At 41.2% G+C, this 18,222-nt stretch overlaps 1 protein-coding gene across 2 annotated transcripts in view; it reads right to left on the bottom strand.

Annotated features, from left to right (window-relative positions):
* SLC5A6 (solute carrier family 5 member 6) overlaps window positions 1–18,222 on the bottom strand; it is a 45,315-nt gene that overhangs the window by 7,906 nt on the left and 19,187 nt on the right. The window contains exons 3-16 of one of the 2 annotated variants that reach the window (XM_072407273.1): window positions 17,112–17,690; window positions 14,362–14,427; window positions 13,718–13,769; window positions 12,455–12,522; window positions 12,205–12,359; window positions 10,958–11,098; window positions 10,552–10,681; window positions 9,859–9,947; window positions 9,583–9,695; window positions 6,633–6,700; window positions 5,476–5,562; window positions 3,084–3,268; window positions 1,721–1,824; window positions 225–379 (exon numbers count right to left, since the gene is read on the bottom strand). In XM_072407273.1, coding sequence (XP_072263374.1) covers window positions 225–379; window positions 1,721–1,824; window positions 3,084–3,268; window positions 5,476–5,562; window positions 6,633–6,700; window positions 9,583–9,695; window positions 9,859–9,947; window positions 10,552–10,681; window positions 10,958–11,098; window positions 12,205–12,359; window positions 12,455–12,522; window positions 13,718–13,769; window positions 14,362–14,427; window positions 17,112–17,441 — 1,743 coding nt within the window. In that variant the 5' untranslated portion in view covers window positions 17,442–17,690. The remainder of the gene's footprint in view (window positions 1–224; window positions 380–1,720; window positions 1,825–3,083; window positions 3,269–5,475; window positions 5,563–6,632; window positions 6,701–9,582; window positions 9,696–9,858; window positions 9,948–10,551; window positions 10,682–10,957; window positions 11,099–12,204; window positions 12,360–12,454; window positions 12,523–13,717; window positions 13,770–14,361; window positions 14,428–17,111; window positions 17,691–18,222) is intronic. The other variant, XM_072407274.1, reaches the window with a different exon arrangement.

Raw genomic sequence — 18,222 nt, 5'->3', positions numbered from 1 at the left:
GCATTGTTAATCTTCTTGTTTCTTTGTTAAATAAAAATACATGCATGCCAAAAAGGACATGATATTGTTGGAGTGACCCGAATGGCTGAGGCATAAACTGTACAGAGGGGTGAAAGAATACCCCTGAATAAAATTCCCTGAGCTTAGACTATTAGGGAAAACCACATTTTCATTTGAGGGTCCCTTCAATAAAAGATAAGTTTGACGTATACAATGCAATGTACCTTTAACAGTCTGGACTCTTGGCGCTCCCCTACCTCTGCTATGTGTGGAACCCCAAAACGTAATCTCTCCTTGTATCTCTTTGGCAGGAAAAACAGCAGCTTGGGTAGGACGAGGTACACTGTGCGAGGATTCACATCCTTCCCCTTCATTGGACCTGAAATACATCAGTGACAACGCTTGTCAGTATTTAGACCAAGAAGCCACAATTATAAAACAAAAGTACTGATTGGCTATATATAAATCAATCCAGCAAATATTATTATATTATATTGAACCTGAGTTATTAAAGCTCTTCAAGACTAGAGAAGATAGGCCATCATTGGAGAACCTAGGTCATCTAGCAAACCTGGAATTAATTTCTTAAAATTCATTAATTTTGGAGTTAAAAATCATTAAATGTTTTTATTCCTGGACCGCATCTATTCCAGGTTTGCTGAATCAGCCAGGTTCCCCCATGATAGTCTATTCTCTGTGGTCTGGGAGATCTTTAATAAATGAGACCCATAGTGTAAGCCAATATCAAACACAGTTTTCATCAAGATTCACCAACAGTGATTGATAATGTCCACTAGAGGCTAGGTTGACCTGAAGAGAGGTGATTGGCTGATAATATGGAACAAGGTTAGTTATAAAAGTTGAGTAAACATTTAAGCAAACACCTTTTGCAGAGATAATTGGATTTGCTTGAAAAAGAAGTAGAGACCTCTGTAAAATATTCAGAATACTTTTATAGGGATCCTCTTTAAAAAGCTATACCATTGCAATTTTACTGTTAGCAGGCCGTCTACGAGACCAAATGGTTGTCCATCCACTTCTAATACATCTGACCAAATACCCAGCACTAAGCACACGAGCAAACACATTGGTAATAGCAGTGGCTATGGACCTGGACAGCGCTCTGCAGCTCTCCGAATTTGTTTTATGCAGAAATCTCCCCTTCCTATTGTGTGCTACTTCCTCCCGCCTCTTAGGCTACATACACAGGGCAGGTGATTTCTCATCCGATAATCGCCCCAGGACTGATATTGGACTAAAATCTGGCATGTGTACAGCTGGCGGATCCCTGGACGACGAAGAATGAACGATTGTAATGAAAATGCTGGAGAGAGAGTGCAACGGGGTGCTGCTCCATCCGTCTCGCCCTCCCCAATCTATAGAGCAAAACGGCGCTGTATGTAGAGTGCTCGTTCATGTATCGTTCAGTTTTTTGTCATTAGAAAGGATCGTGAAAGGTCCTTTCCAATGACAATTATCGCAGGTGTGTACCCAGCCTTAGATTGTAAGCTCTTCTGTTCAGGGTCCTCTCCTCCTCCTGTGTCACTGTCAGTATCTGTCTGTGATTTGTAATTTATTGTACAGCGCTGCATAATATGATGGTGCTATATAAATACCGTTTATTAATAATATGAATAATATCTATGAGCACTGTACACGATACATAGTCTACTGAGAATGGTGTCTTCTGTTTAATCTACAGATAAATAACTAAGCTTACCTGTCAGCAGGCTCACAATGATACCGACAATGACGACCGTGGTGGAGTTGTGAGCGCTGTACCACATGTAGGACAGACTGTAGAACCTCTGCAGACCGGTCACACTGAAAAGAATAAGAGCTGGGAGTCCAGATCACTGTGTAAAAGGAGACTTGGTAGAATAGAAATATGGCAGATACCCGGCTAACCTTTAGGCTTTCTCATCCCATTTGCTTTCCCAGGTCATAAATCACTGCATTTAGACAACACGCGGGTTCTGATTTGGCAAAACTTTACAGCAACTTTCTCAAACCTTTCCCACCACCTTAAGCCTTTTTTTCATATTCCTAATGGACTTCCACATTTTCTTTTGACTAGTAAGGCTTCTGATCATAACAATGGGCCAATGGTATATAGACAGGGCTTAGTGGTGAGCTCTGACAAGATCTGAAGAGTCAAAGCTTTGCTGGATTGGCAGCATTGCATATGTGCATCCCGGAGAGGTCTGTAATTGTTTGCAGATTTTAGCTTTCTTAAAGTGATAAAGCAGAGCTTTAAAGCAGAAGTAAAACTCCTAAATAACAAATGGCAGGAAGGTTTTATATGACAGTCTATGAAATCTCTTCTGATGATTGATTTTTCAGAATGGGTATTGAGCGATTCTCAATGTACAATGTTCAGTATTCTGTCTTGGAATGAAGGAAATCAAATGTGCATGAGCAGGAATTACGTCTTCTTGAGAAGGCCAATGAAGATCAAAACCTCTGAACCTAGAAGACCAGGTGAAGCTGCACGGCCCAGCACCCGAGAGGGCACTTGGTGGGGGTAAATCTGCCCTAACATGCAAATATGCTGAGCATGTGATGGCTAAAACCCCCCGGGCACTTATTACTTTGGCGAGTTTATTTCTTCTATAAGAAGTCCATTTGGGTTTGTTATATAAGGAGACACAAGCGCCCCTGACAGCCTAAACCGTAGTACGGTGGTTAGCACAACCTACCTGCTGCATTGCATAACCTGCGTGAATCTAGGAGATAACAAACTGCTTTAAAGGCAAAAGGTAGACAAACCAAATACTAATTTGGTTTAGGTTTTTATCCCCATTTGTAGATTGTTAGGAGATGCATTACATTTTAAAAGCATCTTTGCTCTGTAACATTTTATACAGTACTGAACATTAGGGATATACAATGCAGAACTGAACCATTGTGTTTATTTCACATCTTCCTGAAGCTTATTTAAAAAATACCTAAAAAACAAAATGAATAGAAAAACCAATATGCCCCAGTCGAAGTAATTAGACACCCCAGCATAATTTTACATCTAATATGATATCTGTCCTCATTTAAGTTCTATATAGTTACAATGTCGGTATGTGACCAACCTTTTCGTTGCGTTTCCAGAGGTCAGCAGGGTGGTCATGATGGCCGTTGTGAAGTTACCCACCTCCGGCGTGCTGGTGGCGTTCAGCAGAGGAGAGGAAGCGGCTGCCGGCATTCTGCTTACAAAACTCCCCAGACCGATCCAAAATGCCATGACCAGTCCGACAACCAGACCACTGATGGCTCCCTGAGAGAAGGAAAAGATGGTGAGCTTATACAGCATATAAACCTAATTCTGGGGGAGCAGCGTTGTCACGTTAGACCAGGTGTGGGTTGCAATCTGACTTGGGATCCCTAACCTTTCATGATTTCATCAATAGACTAAAGGGAACAGAAACCTTGTCTTCAGTATATGTGACACTGGCTAGGATTCTGGTTTGTAACCCCAGTATTAATACCTTCCTTATATAAACCAACCCAATTGCTCCCATACTCACATTTGCACCCAAAGACTAATTATTCTTTGCCAAAACTATGGGATTCAGGTGCCAGAATCAGAGAGAACACCTGACTCCAACATGAACGTCCCAGGTAACCACAAACATTAAATATCCCAGCAAAAACAACACTCATCTTGTGCCGGTTGTTTCAGTTTCCATCAATAGACCCCAGGTGTCTGGCTTCTGGTGCCTTCCTTAGGGATAAGAAGAGGAGGAGTTTTTAGGCAAAGAAGATCAAAAACCTTTACCAAGAAAAAGCATTAAAAAAAAAAAAAAAATCATAAATCAAAACATATTTACATCACTTGGCCACTAGGTATGACTAAACAACAATTTATTTAGATTGGAGATGTATGCAACAGGGACTTATTGATTACCAAACTTCAACCAATGTCTTACAGATACATGAGTATCTGTTAAATCCGAGGTAAGAACTGCAACCGTCTTTTAAATAAACTGACGTGTTTCGCCCAGGGACGAGTATTCCACAAGGGTAAATTTGGCTTGCATTGTAGTGTACAAAATGAAAGCAGTGAGTATGAAATATGTGGGGAGAACTCTACAGGAGCGTTATAGGAATCCCTGCAAGCACAATATGCCCAAGTATCAGAAAGACGTGGGTGTTAACCCTTTGGTTAGGTGACACCGTGAATACAGGAGTCCATGTTTTATGTCCTTACAATATTTACCGACAGCGGAACTCTATTAGGGAAGCATAATCATTTTGGAAGTCCCTTACAGACAATTTGTTGTACTTGTATGATCTTTTCTTCTCTCGATACCTTTCCACAAACCTGGACATAGTTGATTCGATGGGTACGGAACCCTACATGAAACAACATTTTTCATACTTACTGGTTTAATTTTGTACAGTACAATGGAAATTAAAGATACCCCCGAGGAAGCCTCGTTTTTGGGTGAAACGTGCCGGGTTGTTAAAAAAAGACAGCTGCAATTCTTACCTTACAGACATCTCGAACCTAGATAAGTTGTTTAGTGCCATCTAGTGGCCAAACAATGTAATAATTTTTGTATTTATGATTTTTTGATGCCTAAAAACTCCTCTGTCTTTCCACAATATTTTTTGTTTGCATAGCAATTTTAGGAAGGTGGCAGCAAAACAAATGCTGATAACATTACAGGCGGAGCAACAATCACATTCCTCTTTACTCACCTTCTTTAGGTACCTTGGCATCCGTGTATTCTACAAATCCAGACCTATGCGCTACCATAGGAGAATAGCACCAGGTTGCCAACACCAACCCTTCCTTGTTAAAGACCAATCCTACCCAAAATAGATTTTATATATTGAGAACCTCTGCTTGTTTTTTTTGTTTTGTGACCTGGCTGAGGAAATTCTCCTTGGCAGGACAGACAGCAAACAAAGGAGACGTGGACAAAAATATAAAACACATTTTAGGAGTTAGGACTTAGGGCTGTGATCTCCCTGGCCTGTTTTAGACGGGCGCACCACCCGGCACTTTTTAGTAACCTGCCGGCTGCTTTTGGATGGTTACTGAAAAGTTGGGTCACAATACAGGGGTGGCCCCCCAACTTCAGCTTCTTCACACCCGACCTAAAAAAAAGTTTCTGGGGAGAACACTATATGAGAAGGATATACTTTCATTACTGGTGACTTGCGCCACCCACCCCCCAACTTTATTGTCCTGGTGTCACAAAGACAGAAAGAAAGATCTACCACAAATGGAAATGATGCAAAAAAACTCAAACTTCCCCCATCACTTTGTTACCAGGTTCTGTTAATGGGGAATTCTGGGGGTTGTATTAGTCTAAGCAGCGCCTATTCACCAACCTTACATTTTAGGGGTTTGAAGAAGAAGTTTCCCTTCCATCGTCACCATAGAACAGGAAAGCTCTATAGTGCTATAAAGGAAAAGCCATGCAGGTACAAACCAAGCTTGTAGAGGTATAACCACAACACAATGATACTCACAATGGCATTGGTAAAAGGAAAGAAAAACCCCAGAGAGAAGAGACCGAGGAGGGGCCCTCCGACGATGCCGAAAATACTCAACGCTGCCTGTAGGGGAAAGAAAAACAGATCGATATATCAATAGATATCTCATAATAGTGGAGGACAAGTAGTTCCAGACATTCCAGACACTAGTTATAGTCACCAGCACACTAACGACTTGTTGCACACTGTTTGAAGGAATTCAGCTATGAATGGTATAGGACCACTCCATCATCCATTGCACAGTGCCGCCATATTTGTGGAGGTTTTTAAGGTAGTTCTTCCTGTTCCTGGACCCCAATAACGCCTTCACTGTGATTTAGTGATCAGAGGAAAGCAAGGGCTGGATTGGGCTTTGATCAGGCCAGGGTCCCCAAAGGGTAGAGTACAGAAGTTTCAATGCAAAGCAGGGTACTGCACGTGGCCTTCTGAAATCATCACCCTGCTCTACGTAAGCCTGTGTGACTAAAACCTAGTATCTAATCAATGAGCCGATATAATTGAAGGAACTGATGTCAAATGAATGAAAGTAGGCGGGGCCAGAACAGTCAGGTTGGGGGGAGGGGCTAGATGTGATGGACATCCCCCAGCCAGGAATGGAGGCGGGGCTCTGACATGCTGCAGCTTCTAAGGAGAAGCTCACAGTATGCAGTAAAATCAGAGCTATCTCGCTCCAGCTGAGGAACCTGTCCAACTGTAGAAGACTGGAGGGGAGATTTAATGGACAGCCCTGCCTTTGATTTTAATAAATTCCATTATTCCAATATAGGGTTTCGGTAACCTCCAGGCTTTCTGAAATAATAGCTACTCATCCATAATCAAAACTCAAGAACAAAAATGTAATTTAATACAGATTTCAAGTCCTTCTAGGTGGACTTTTTCATTCATTTTTTCCTTTTCAGGCTTCCCACCTGATCATTTTCTAGTGATTCTGCCAGTAACTGCCCTGGGAAGACAATGCTGACTCGCTGTACAGTATGGAGGAGCAGCGTTGTCACCCTAGGATAAGAAATGCGTTATGACTACAAGATCCTTTTCTACATGACAGAGTGGTGGGTTCACCCTTACATCTACAACATGAAGAGGAGATGGGAGGAGCCCTTTCCAGTAGGAGGAGCGAGATAAAAAGCATTTACCTGCAGGACGGAGCCCATCAGGGAGGAGATATAGGCCATTCCCAGACACAGGAGGCCATAACCCAGAGCTGCAAATCAATGGGATATAATTAGACCAGGGACTTGGATGGCAAAACTACTGAAGGGTGAATGAGAGCTGAAATCTTTGCAAGACAATTTACTACAGGGCAGCAGCATCCAATTCCACTAATACGCAGCCAACCTTTCAGCCTCCCGTATTGCCAACCAGGCAAGTGTGAACTTTAATTGATAAATACTGTATACATATTTCAAAGTTGTCACCTTTTTCAAGGTTTTCCCCATTCTTGTCCATTTATTTAATCTGTGATAGATAAACCCACTTCCCCTCACATTGTGCTAATAAAAGAGCTGCCTCTAGTGAAGTCTCCACAATTGCAGGCCTGGACTGTACACAGAACCTTAATTTGCACAAAGGGTAAAGCCCCACCCCCTCAGAACTAAAACCCCACCCCTGCTTTCTAAATCTATTAATTCAAGATCCTCAGGGGCTGTACTTAGATAAAAGGTGAATAATAAGGGAAGGGAGGTGCTTACTGCTAACCCAAACAGAGATTAAGGAACTGTACACAACCAGCAATGAGGGCAAATGGACTTTTCACCGTCATATAAAAATTTAATTTTTCAGTTCACCTCATTTATAACTTTTCAGTGGGATCGTCACATGAAGATCATCACACCCACTGTTGCTCACACTTATAAACTGGCAATCATCCTAAATGCCATTTGCAAAGTGGAGGAAGCTAAAGACTATAACGGACAGTGGTGCCGGTTTTGCACACCCTGACCGGCACTTTTTAGGCAAACGTGGCTACAATGTAAGCCTATAGTTGCTGATTGGACATGGATATCATGGATAAAAATGTAACAAGTATTTTGATGGCAGCTCAACCTCAGGTCAGCAAAATCTGATTGGCTTTATTTGAGATAAACAAAGGGCCAATTGGAGGCTGCATTTGGCATTTCTGGATCGAATGCAACCACATGCACTTGAATGGAAAACCCATTGCCATCAACCCTGATGGATTTAAAACCAGGACTGAATCACATGTAACTTATCCTCCAACCTATAGTTCTACCGAAGCTGTATCTGCACATGAGGACACTTGACAGTCCCTAGATCGATCGATAATTGATTGCATCCCTAATGGAAGGCTGGAAGGTTGGCCGTTTCCAATACACAGGGGCTGTTTAAAAAAACAATGGTGGATCACTGACGAAAAATGAGAATGGTGAAAAACATAAGAATGTGACATCATGCGCCACCTGGAAAGCGTACCCAGAATCCAAAGGGGCGTCAGGATACCTCAAACTGTGAGTGGTTCAAATGTCCGCAGTAGGCGGGGGGACCTGCGCGGGACATGAGAATTTACTACACAGTTTTCAAGTATACGCTGTATTCCTCCGATATGTGGGATGAAGAGGTGCAGAAATTATCTGGGGGTAATTTTTGCAGCAGAGATGGATGGTGTACGTTCACACAACACATGAAATACACCCGATACGTTAAGACTATTTAATTCTAGATTATAAACCAGTGATACCCAACGGTGGTGAGACCGCATGACCTGCAGCATATGCAGAAAGTTTGGAGTTTAAAGTTGAAGTTTAACTTGCTTTAATTTCGCCTTCCCTGGTTTCTCTAAACCTTGTGGGGCAAACCAAAAAATAGGAAGCAGCAAGAAAAGTCAGCCTATGAAGAATAGCATTTCCCTCCGTCCCGATCCTTGATGGGCAGTACCTCGGAGGATGGATTTGGTGGGATCGATATTGCACAAGTACCTGATTCATACAACAATAATAGCAGGGAGGGAGGGAGAGAGAGAGAGAGAGAGAGAGAGAGAGAGAGAGAGAAAGGAGAGAGAGAGAGAGAGAGAAAGGAGAGAGAAAGGAGAGAGAGAGAGAAAGGAGAGAGAGAGGAAGGAGAGAGAGAGGAAGGAGAGAGAGAGGAAGGAGACAGAGAGAGAGAAAGGAGACAGAGAGAGAGAAAGGAGAGAGAGAGAGAGAGGACACAAGAGGCACAAAGTAAGAGAGATAAAATAAAACCTTTGGTAATGGTTGTGTGTGAAGTAGAGCGATCCTGGCTGGAAAGACCTGAAATCCATTGAATAAAAGAGCAGGACCAGTCAGGATGAGGGGGAGATGTTACTGGACATTCTCCAGCCAGGTAATGAGGTGGCTCTATCTGACTTGTTCCTTTATTTCACATTTTGAGAAGCGTGTACAGTGAAATCAGAGAAAGCAATATTAATGCAAGCTTTTTTGGCCATATTTTATTTTAGCCAATATGGGGCATCACTTAAACTCCAAACTCTATGCATTCCTTGGCACCCACTATACAATACTCCATCATTGACTTTCTGCCAGTTTGTGTTTTTTAAAAATAGAGAACAGCTTGTCCCGTCAGTATGCTGCAAAAAAATCTTTGCTTTTGCTGTAGAACCTGTGGTCTTTCTGCAGAAGTCCAACATCCCATACTGAGCCAGATCTATAGCTCTGCAATCATCAAAAGGCACGTACCTCTGCAGAGAGCACACTGCTTCCTCTCAGAGGCGAGAGTGCTTTACAAAAGTGGTCACCAACCTTTTCAGACCTACAGACCACTAAATGCACGGAATCCATACCACGCATGCACTGGGAGCCGCGTGTCACTTAAAGGAGAAGAAACTTTCCCTAATATATATATATGCACTTCAAAAAAGGAATGGGCGGGAAAGCCATTTGGTTCACATGACCAAAAAATGTAATATTAAAAACAAAAAAAAAAAAAGGTGTGTGTGTTACCACATTGGGACATCAAACAAAGAAAATGTTTTCTGACACTAGATACACAAACATATCATATACATAGTAAACCATTAAATCTAAAGTCTCATATTTGAAAAAATAAACCTAAAAATAAAATATAAAATCTTTTTTTCACAATACTCACCAAGGCATTTGGACAACAGCGTGGCTTTGGACTCTGTGAGACCAGGAAAGTTGGGCTTGATGAAATCTTCCATGGTAACTGTGGCCAGGGAGTTAAACGCAGAGGAGATGGTGCTGGGGACATAGACAACCAATCACTTCTAAAGAACAGATCATATGACTAAGCCCCACCCCCAAGGAACAGAAATCTGGTAGTATACAGACTGCCAATAAATGCCCCTGACTGGACATAAATAACATACAAATCTCAATGCCCGGGATATAAACACACTCCTACCTGAGAGCACCACTGAACAGACAGGCCACAAACAGACCCGGGAGGCCGGGGAAATCATGAAGAATGTCCATTACAAAATGCAGCACCATCTGCAGGGAGAAAAAAAAAAAAAAGTTTCCGATATGGTCCAAGCTAATGCAAGTGACATTACAGTTCTCAACTGAGAAACTTCTTTTTGCCGGGTGGGAAGAAGCTTTAGGTAAGTGGTAGCCCCTGTATTGTGACCCAACTGTTTAGTAACCACCAAAATACAGCCGGGAGGGTACTGAAACGTGCTGGGCGGTGCGCCCGGCTAAAAGGGGCCGTGGAGAACACTGAACAATATTTGTATTTTTGACCAGAACCCTCAGAAGGGCCAGGAAGGGGTGGGGGGTTATAAATGTATGAAGGGTGTAGCGTTGTCTCCTTTATACCAAGCACAGAAAAGACCACAGAGGGGGAAATTAGGAAACCAGTGTGGGTACAGGAGGCAAAAAATCCAGGCCTGACCTTATTAACGTTAATCAAAATACATTTCTATCAATAGTAATAAGAAGTAAATCAGTGGCAGCCACTGATTTTAATAAAATTGTGTGTTGGGAAGTTGAAGCATGGAACGTCACCATAACCCCGACCAATAACATGGCCATGACCAACATGTGGCTTGCAATCAACCCCTTTCCCATATTAGAACCCTATGAGCCTAGAAGTTACCTGGTCTGGGACGGCTTTGATTTCCGGGCTGAAGATATTGTTTTTCTGGTCATAGGCAAACATCACCAGACCGGTCAGACAACCCAGAGCGAGGACCACTTGCTGGCAGGGAAATACAGCATAGCAGGACCTGGTAAGACAAATAGGACCACATTTTTAATTACTTTTAGCCTTTTTCACAATTAGCTGGGTGAAGTTTAAAGCGGAACTCCAAGCAGATATAAAAAGTACAAAGGAATGCAGCAAACATGTTAACACCTGTTGGACACCAATATTTATTCTAGAGGTGTTTTAGGTTGGACATATGAACAGAACTTTCTTTTAGGCAGGCTGTATCTTATTGAAACATTGAACCATTTGTAACAGCAGAAATCCAACACGGTGAACGTTATACACCGTCACTCACATGATGGCCTCCTTCTCGGTCCGTGAACTGAGGTAGCGCTGCACTTGAGCTTGGTTTACCCCATACAACGACAGCATCAGGAATATTCCTCCAATGCCCAGGGACCAGATCGAATGACGGGTGAATGGATCAGGGTTAAAGCTGTAATGACAAAAGAGCTCAAATCACACTTGGAAATTAAAGAAAACTCAATGGCTGCTAAGTTGTTTTTTTTTTTTTTTTCTGTGGCTTTATATACAATATATACATAAATAAAAACTGATCCACCTATAAAAAAAAAGGCACTTATTTTTACCCAAAAACACAGAAAATGAATGACTCGAGTATAAACCTAGGGCAAAAAAACAAGGCCATCACTGTTAACATTCAAAACATTATTCAACAGAAATGACAATAAAATTTATGTGAATAAACATATGCATGAAGTGTTGTTTAAAACTTTTTACATTTATAGGTGGAGAGAAAATAAAATCACATGGGCCTAATCTGTTTATCTTTTCCCCCCCTTTATAGGTTAAGGTATTTGATACTTTTAAGTTGGTTATGATAGATCAGTTACATTTACATGATCTTTTGTGCATTATTGCTGGCCAGCAGTAGCTGTCCAGTGTCCTGATGCACAGAAAAGTTTGTGGCAAACGGTAATAATGTCTCAGACAACAAGTTTGTTACACACCTCAAATAGGGACACAGCGCCATCTAATGTGTGACCTAAATATTGGCCAATGTACTTTTGTACTAATAGCACTTTCAGGTAAAAGAAAAACTATATAATATATAGTAAAAAAATAAATAAATTTATTAGATAGATATAAATAAATATATAAAACAAGAATACATATGTATTCTAGTTTGTTATCTTAAAGGACAAAGTTGTGGTCATATAAACAGGTCCATGTATAATATAATTGAACAATGACATATTAAACCCATAAAAAAGAATTCCCAAAGCACTATGAGTAAAAGTACCAACTCAATAAAATGACATATTTACTTGTCAGGAATTAATAAATCAGTCCTGCATGATGAAATATGCAAAAACCCAAAATGGCAGGATTTGGACAACACAAGTTTTGTTACATGAGCTCTATAGGTACGTATGACGTCCGACAGCCAATATGTAGCCAACACGGTCAGATAAATCAATCACCATCTCAGGTCTATGGGTACTGTATGAAGGGTTGAACATGAACTTTGTCCTTTTCTTTTGGAACGATAGAAGAACACAAAGGGTTTCAAACACTCACTTGATCCCAGAGATCCTATTGTTATCGATTGCAATTTGCCAGACTTCCTTGATTCCGCCAACCTTGGAGGTACCAACAATTATAACAGCAATCTGCCCAGCAAACATCACCAGCGTCTGAATGACGTCTGTCCAGATAACGGCCTTCAGACCTCCCTGGGAATAAAAAGGAACAATTCAGTTTAGACCAAAAAACTCACACAAGACTTGTCAGCAAGCAGGACTTGCAAGTGAGCTTGTGAAAGTCTTACCAGAGTAGTGTACAGCGTGCAGACTAATCCCATAGTCATCACCACCCCCCACAGGCTGATTCCAGTAACTGCAACAACATAGAAAACAACATTCAGTTCTCATAGCTTTTTTTGAAGCAATTGTTTAGAATCATAATCAACATAAAATTAAGAAAGAATCTTCCTATATTTATAAACCCTATATGTTCAATTCCTTATGAACTAAAATATGAGTTGCAGCACTCACTTACAGGAGGATCTGAACTTAAATAGGAACTAAACCCAAAAGTGCAAAAAAACCCCCCCAAAAAACACACCTTTAATCCTGCAGTGCAGTCCGTTCCCACCGGAGGTGTCCTGAGTCGTCCCTGCATCTATCCCAGGATGTCTCTTGTTCCTGGTTCTTCATCTTACGTCCTCCGAACCGATGAAAAAAAAAAAATAATTGCCAACCTCACTGCACATGCGTGAGATCGGCAAATTTTTCTCTTTGTGCAAAAAGGCTCGGCATGCGCAGAATTAGCGTGACATAGGTATCCCGATAGGCTTTGCGCTCCCATTCATTTTTGACCGCCTAGGCGATCAAGAATTAGGGGGCGGGGCTGCACTTAAAAAAACCAAAAAAAAAAACCAAACAACAGAATTTTTGCCTTACATAAAAGTGCTGTCTAGTTTTTTATGTAAAGTGAAAATTCCGAGTTTAGGTACGCTCTAAAGTTTTCTAAGTTCTGCAAAGTTCAGTCATCTCCCCAGAATTTGTTTTCAGCTGTAGCCAGGTTATCAAAATGTTGGAAGGAAAGACCCCAAAAGTTTAGTAGATTATAAATTTAGTATAATTATGTATAACTCTCCAAAGTGGAGCTGGGAGGTTGCTAAATCTCACCCAATCTAACAAAGCCCAGCCTGAGTCTGATGAGTCAGGTGGCTACTAAAAAGTGCTGGGTGATGCGCCCCGCTATAACGGGCTTGGGAGAATACTGAATTCCAACAAATACTTGCAGGGTGGGTCAGTAACGCCCACCTATAGCAGCTTTCTGTGATGGGGTGACAAGGATGCTGCAATGCTCCTAAATGCAGAGCAGAGTTGTCATTCATGTGGGCTCTGCCTGCTTGCACTACAGTGGGATGCTGCAGGGGATAAACATACTGGAAAGTAAATTGTATAATCATCAGGGAATTAGAATCTTGGCAGTAGGCTGGGATCTCTACTCAGCTGCTGAAAAAAGTCGCTGCTCCATTGTTTTTGTCTTTACATTGTCTTAGCTATTTCTTTAAATTTGTTACCTGCATTAAAGGCCAGAGCCGGAGCATACAACACCACTCCCATATAGATTACCTTCAAGAAGAAAACATGGAGGTTACAAGGGTAATAAACATACACAGAATACGTTGTTTGGAGAGAGACTTATTGCTTTGTGCTATATGATACTGCTGTTATATAAATAAAGTTTGTTGTGATTCGTTTAATCATCATCTGTCACCTGGTCTCCTGCTGGCTGTACAAAGGATTGCAGGCCAAGATCTCGTAGATCTGCTGATTGTTTTCATATAGCAGAGCTGGATTTCATGGATTTTTATCAGGTTTTAAAGGTAATTAAATCTCAGTGCTAATCTCAAAAACCTGTTTTTTGTGTAAAGCTTTTAAATTCTACAAATACATGAGAGAGCAGTGTTCTCCCCAGCCTCTTTTAGCCGGGTGCACAACCAAGCAATTTTAGAAACCACCTGGCTGTTGGGTCACGAAACCGAGACCACCACCCAAGACTGCCAGCCGCCTACAGCTTCTTCCCATCCAGAATAAAAAAAAATTCTGGGGAGAATACCGGATCAGCAGTATGGGAAAAGAAAACCAGGAACTTGGGACTGTGTAAGGTAATTATGCCAGTGGAAAAAAAAAAAAACAAAAAAAAAAAAAAAAAAAACCTTACCATCTGAAATATGAAGGTGATTGTTCCGCAGATTCGCACAGCTTTGTTGAACCGTAGCTCCAAGTACTGTGTGAGAAAGAGAGACAGTAAAGTTAGAACATCGATGGTAGGAATGGGGAACAGACTTTCAGGATAATTTGGAAACAGATCTCAAAATAATAAAACCTTTCTAAAAAGATCCTGCCAAGTCAAGGGATTACTAAAGTTTCCTAAAGAAGAATACGTAATTTACTCACCTACTTAGCCATTTGTGCCTGCAATGCTGGTTACATTGATGGTGCTGGATGGACATTCTGATGCCCGTGCCTATGGTTTATTCCTCCAGAATGTATGGGAGGTGGAAGTTTTATATTACCTTTAGCAGAGGTTCCAGAAACCCCATTATGTTGTGGGGTACTCCCAACACCTTAAATCTATACCAGGGGCTCCTCAGGGGTTGAGAAAAGCTGTTCTAGACGGTCACTCCCAGAAAGCAATACCTCTTTTAAAATGATATATCTTATCATTATAAGATAATAGAATCTAAGTTCTATCCAAATGTTAGCCAAGTCCCAGGACCTTCAACATTTTTCTTTGACTTGACTGAGCAAAAAGTTTTTATAATTAAATATAAGTCATGCGTGGAATTTACAGACTTTTTGACTACATATCAAACAATAAAATGAACTTAAGTCTTTGTAATCCTTAAAGCTCCTTGGATTTAATATTTAATACTAGAATTCCTTTGTACTGTGAAAAAGAAAAATGTGATTTGGCATTGGAGGTCAGGTAGCCTTGCCAATAACCTTAAAGAGGGGGTAAAAAAAAAATTTTCCACACGCTGTCACTATTCATAAAATGGTGTGCAATGATCACTGGAGTGCATGTAGACTTGAAGTGGCTGCAAAACGATGCAGGTGATCAATAGTATCAGAATCATTGTTGCCAATTCTCCACAAAATCACAGACATAGGGTATTATTATTAATAAAAAGGATTTATATAGCAATATATCGCTAACTAATTACGCAGCGCTGTATATTAAATAGGGGTTGCAAATGACAGACAGATCCAGACAGTACCATAGGAGGAGGAGAGGACCCTGCCCTGAAGAGCTTACAATCTAGAGTAGAAATGGTAACAAATCAGGGCTGTTTAACATTCAATTTTTAGGTGCCCATTAAAAGGCAGTCCTATCCCATCTCTACATTTAAAAATTCAGGAGATGGCCAACCCAGGAACGTTAGAACTTGTTAGGAGAATACATTGGTGAGGACGTGCCTGAATGGCAGTCACAGCACAAGGATTGGGGTGAGAGGAATTGGGTTGGATGATGGACTGGCTCTGTATGCAATGTAGCCTGTACCATGGGGCTCTTAGTAGTTTGGAGGTTCCATCAGAAGAACAGGGAAAAGTCTAAAAGTTCTGACTACAGAGGCAAAAGCTAATGCCAAACTAACTGTAGCAAAACCTAAACTTAAAAGTTAAGTCTTTGTGACCATTTATTGGTTACAAAGTGCTAACCTAGCCAAACGCTATGCATACATTTCAATTGATTAGGTGAAAATATGCAATTCTATCAATTTCAAATCAATATGTAGAATGCAATAATAACAATGGATTAGTAATGGTTGCTTTTTGGATCATATATTGTTTTTATTTTATGGGTTCCTTTTGAAGCAGAAGGTATTGAACAAGTGGATGGTACATCATATACAGTGTTCTTCCAGCCCCTCTTAGCTGGGTGCACTTTTCAATAATCACCCGGCAGTGGTTACTGAAAAGATGGGTCACAATACAGAGGCTGCCACCCACCTACATTTTAAAGAGATATTACACATCATTATATATTTTTTTTTGTTAAAGTTTTCAAATCAATATGAAGTCTTCCCAGCTCCTTTTAGTCGGGCACACCACCCAGCACATTCCAGAAACCAACCGCCTGTTTTTGGGTGGTTACTGATAAGTTGGATCACAATACAGGCACTACCAGCCACCTACGATTATTTCCCACCCAGCTTGAAAAATTTTCTGGGTTGATAGTCTTCTTAAAATGAAAAAGCTAGCTGTGCGAAACGCGTTAAGCGCAAATAAACTTTTTAGCACTGTCAAAAGAATGAATAATTTTTTCATGTTTAATCATGGTCCATTTTTACCTGGAAACATAATGTGATGGTTTGTGTTGTACTAAACCAATTTCTAAAACGATCAATGCTCTCTTACATTGGGAGAAGCGGCACTAAGGAGAGATGGGAGAGGGGCCAAGCCATATTATACTTTTTGCAGGCAATTAGCAGGCTGGTGCTAACTGGCCAGGGATGGCAAGTAGGCAGATGGGAGTTTGTTTCCACTTTGAAAACAATTCCCAGCTACCCTGTAAGTTGGTCCCCTGAACATGGTGATCCTGGTGGAAATTTAGGAACTCAGTAATACACTTAACTTCTTGCACCTGTAGCTACCTCAACGATGAGAGAGCTACATCTGGCTCATTGAGCTGATGAGGGAGCAACACAAGCAAACCCATGAGCATCCTGCTGTGTCCTCTTTGGGGACCCTAAAAAATCTGCAAGCATTAAAGGTGCCTCTAGGCTGGATTCACACCTTTCCAAGCCCATGTCATCAACATTGCCAGGATAACAAAGAGAACCCATCACATGACATGAACTAGCACTATATAAAGCAATAGCAGATCTTCGTAAGTGAATTGACATGCAATAAAATGCACAGGGATGAAGGGGTCCTATTAAAAGTCAAGAATTTTTGGCCTCTTACCTCGTAAGTGCTGGTAAGCCGCAACCGATAGAAAACCGGAATGAAGATGTATGCAGGAATTAGCAGCCCAAGGACGTAGGAGCAGCCGAGAAACCAATATTCTGTCCCGAAGCGATACATCTCCGATGGGACGCCAAGAATAGCCACTGCTGACTGAAATGTAGCCAAAAGAGACAAGGCTACGGGGAAGAAGCCCATACTACGGTTGGCCAGCAAGAACTCTTGCGTGGTGCGCTGTTTTCCCCCACTCAAGGCATAGTAGAGCCCGATGGCTGAAGACAAGACCAAGAGAAGCGCGAAGATAATGTAATCTACCGTTGTAAACCTCATGGTGGACGCAAGACTGCAATACTTGCTACAACAACTTGTCCGCCTTACAATTTTCTGCTACAAGTCTGATTTTTGCTCATTCATTCTATCTCCAGGGTTCTACTGAAGCCGAATCTGACCATTTTAGCCCTTTGTGGAGAAACAATTACGAGGTCCTCTTCTTTGGCTCCCAACCGTCATTCTGCCGCGTGAAGGAAGCGCCTTAGCATAGATGTCTAATCCCGGTTAATCTTTTAAGCTCCCGTAAACCTGTAAAAAAACAAAACAGAAGAAAGTCAGATTTTAACCAGTTACAGCATCATAAAGTGGTTAATACTTCAACTTGTAATTAAAAGGAAAATTACACCACCCCACAGAGGTTGAAGTCCCGAATTATACTATTGTGTTTCCATTGGGTGAGGAGATAATGCCATGTGGCAGACAAAGCCCAATTTATGGAAGTGATTTCACAGAAATATTGAAAAGTACCACATTGGCCACCCATGTAGATCAATGGGAACTGGAAATCCTTCTATTTAGAAACCCAACCAATTAGCTGTTGGGTTTGTATTCAAATAACAATCCCAGCTCCATCTCTTTGGGAAGCAACTAGGATGCTTCCTATTAAACACAACAAGAAAAGGACACATTGGAAGGAATGAGATGATGTAGGCTTATGGAAACCCCCTTTTTCTATCAGTAGCTCTATTGTCTCAAGAGACCAATGTAAATGTCTGAAACTGAAGGTACATTCCATTTTCAAACTTTGTTCTAGTGTGCTGAAACATGCTGGGGGTTAGAC

The sequence above is a fragment of the Pyxicephalus adspersus genome, chromosome 4 (genome assembly GCF_032062135.1).
Source record: "Pyxicephalus adspersus chromosome 4, UCB_Pads_2.0, whole genome shotgun sequence".
NCBI classification, from domain to species: Eukaryota; Metazoa; Chordata; class Amphibia; order Anura; family Pyxicephalidae; genus Pyxicephalus; species Pyxicephalus adspersus.
This window is presented reverse-complemented; position numbering and strand designations above follow the sequence as displayed.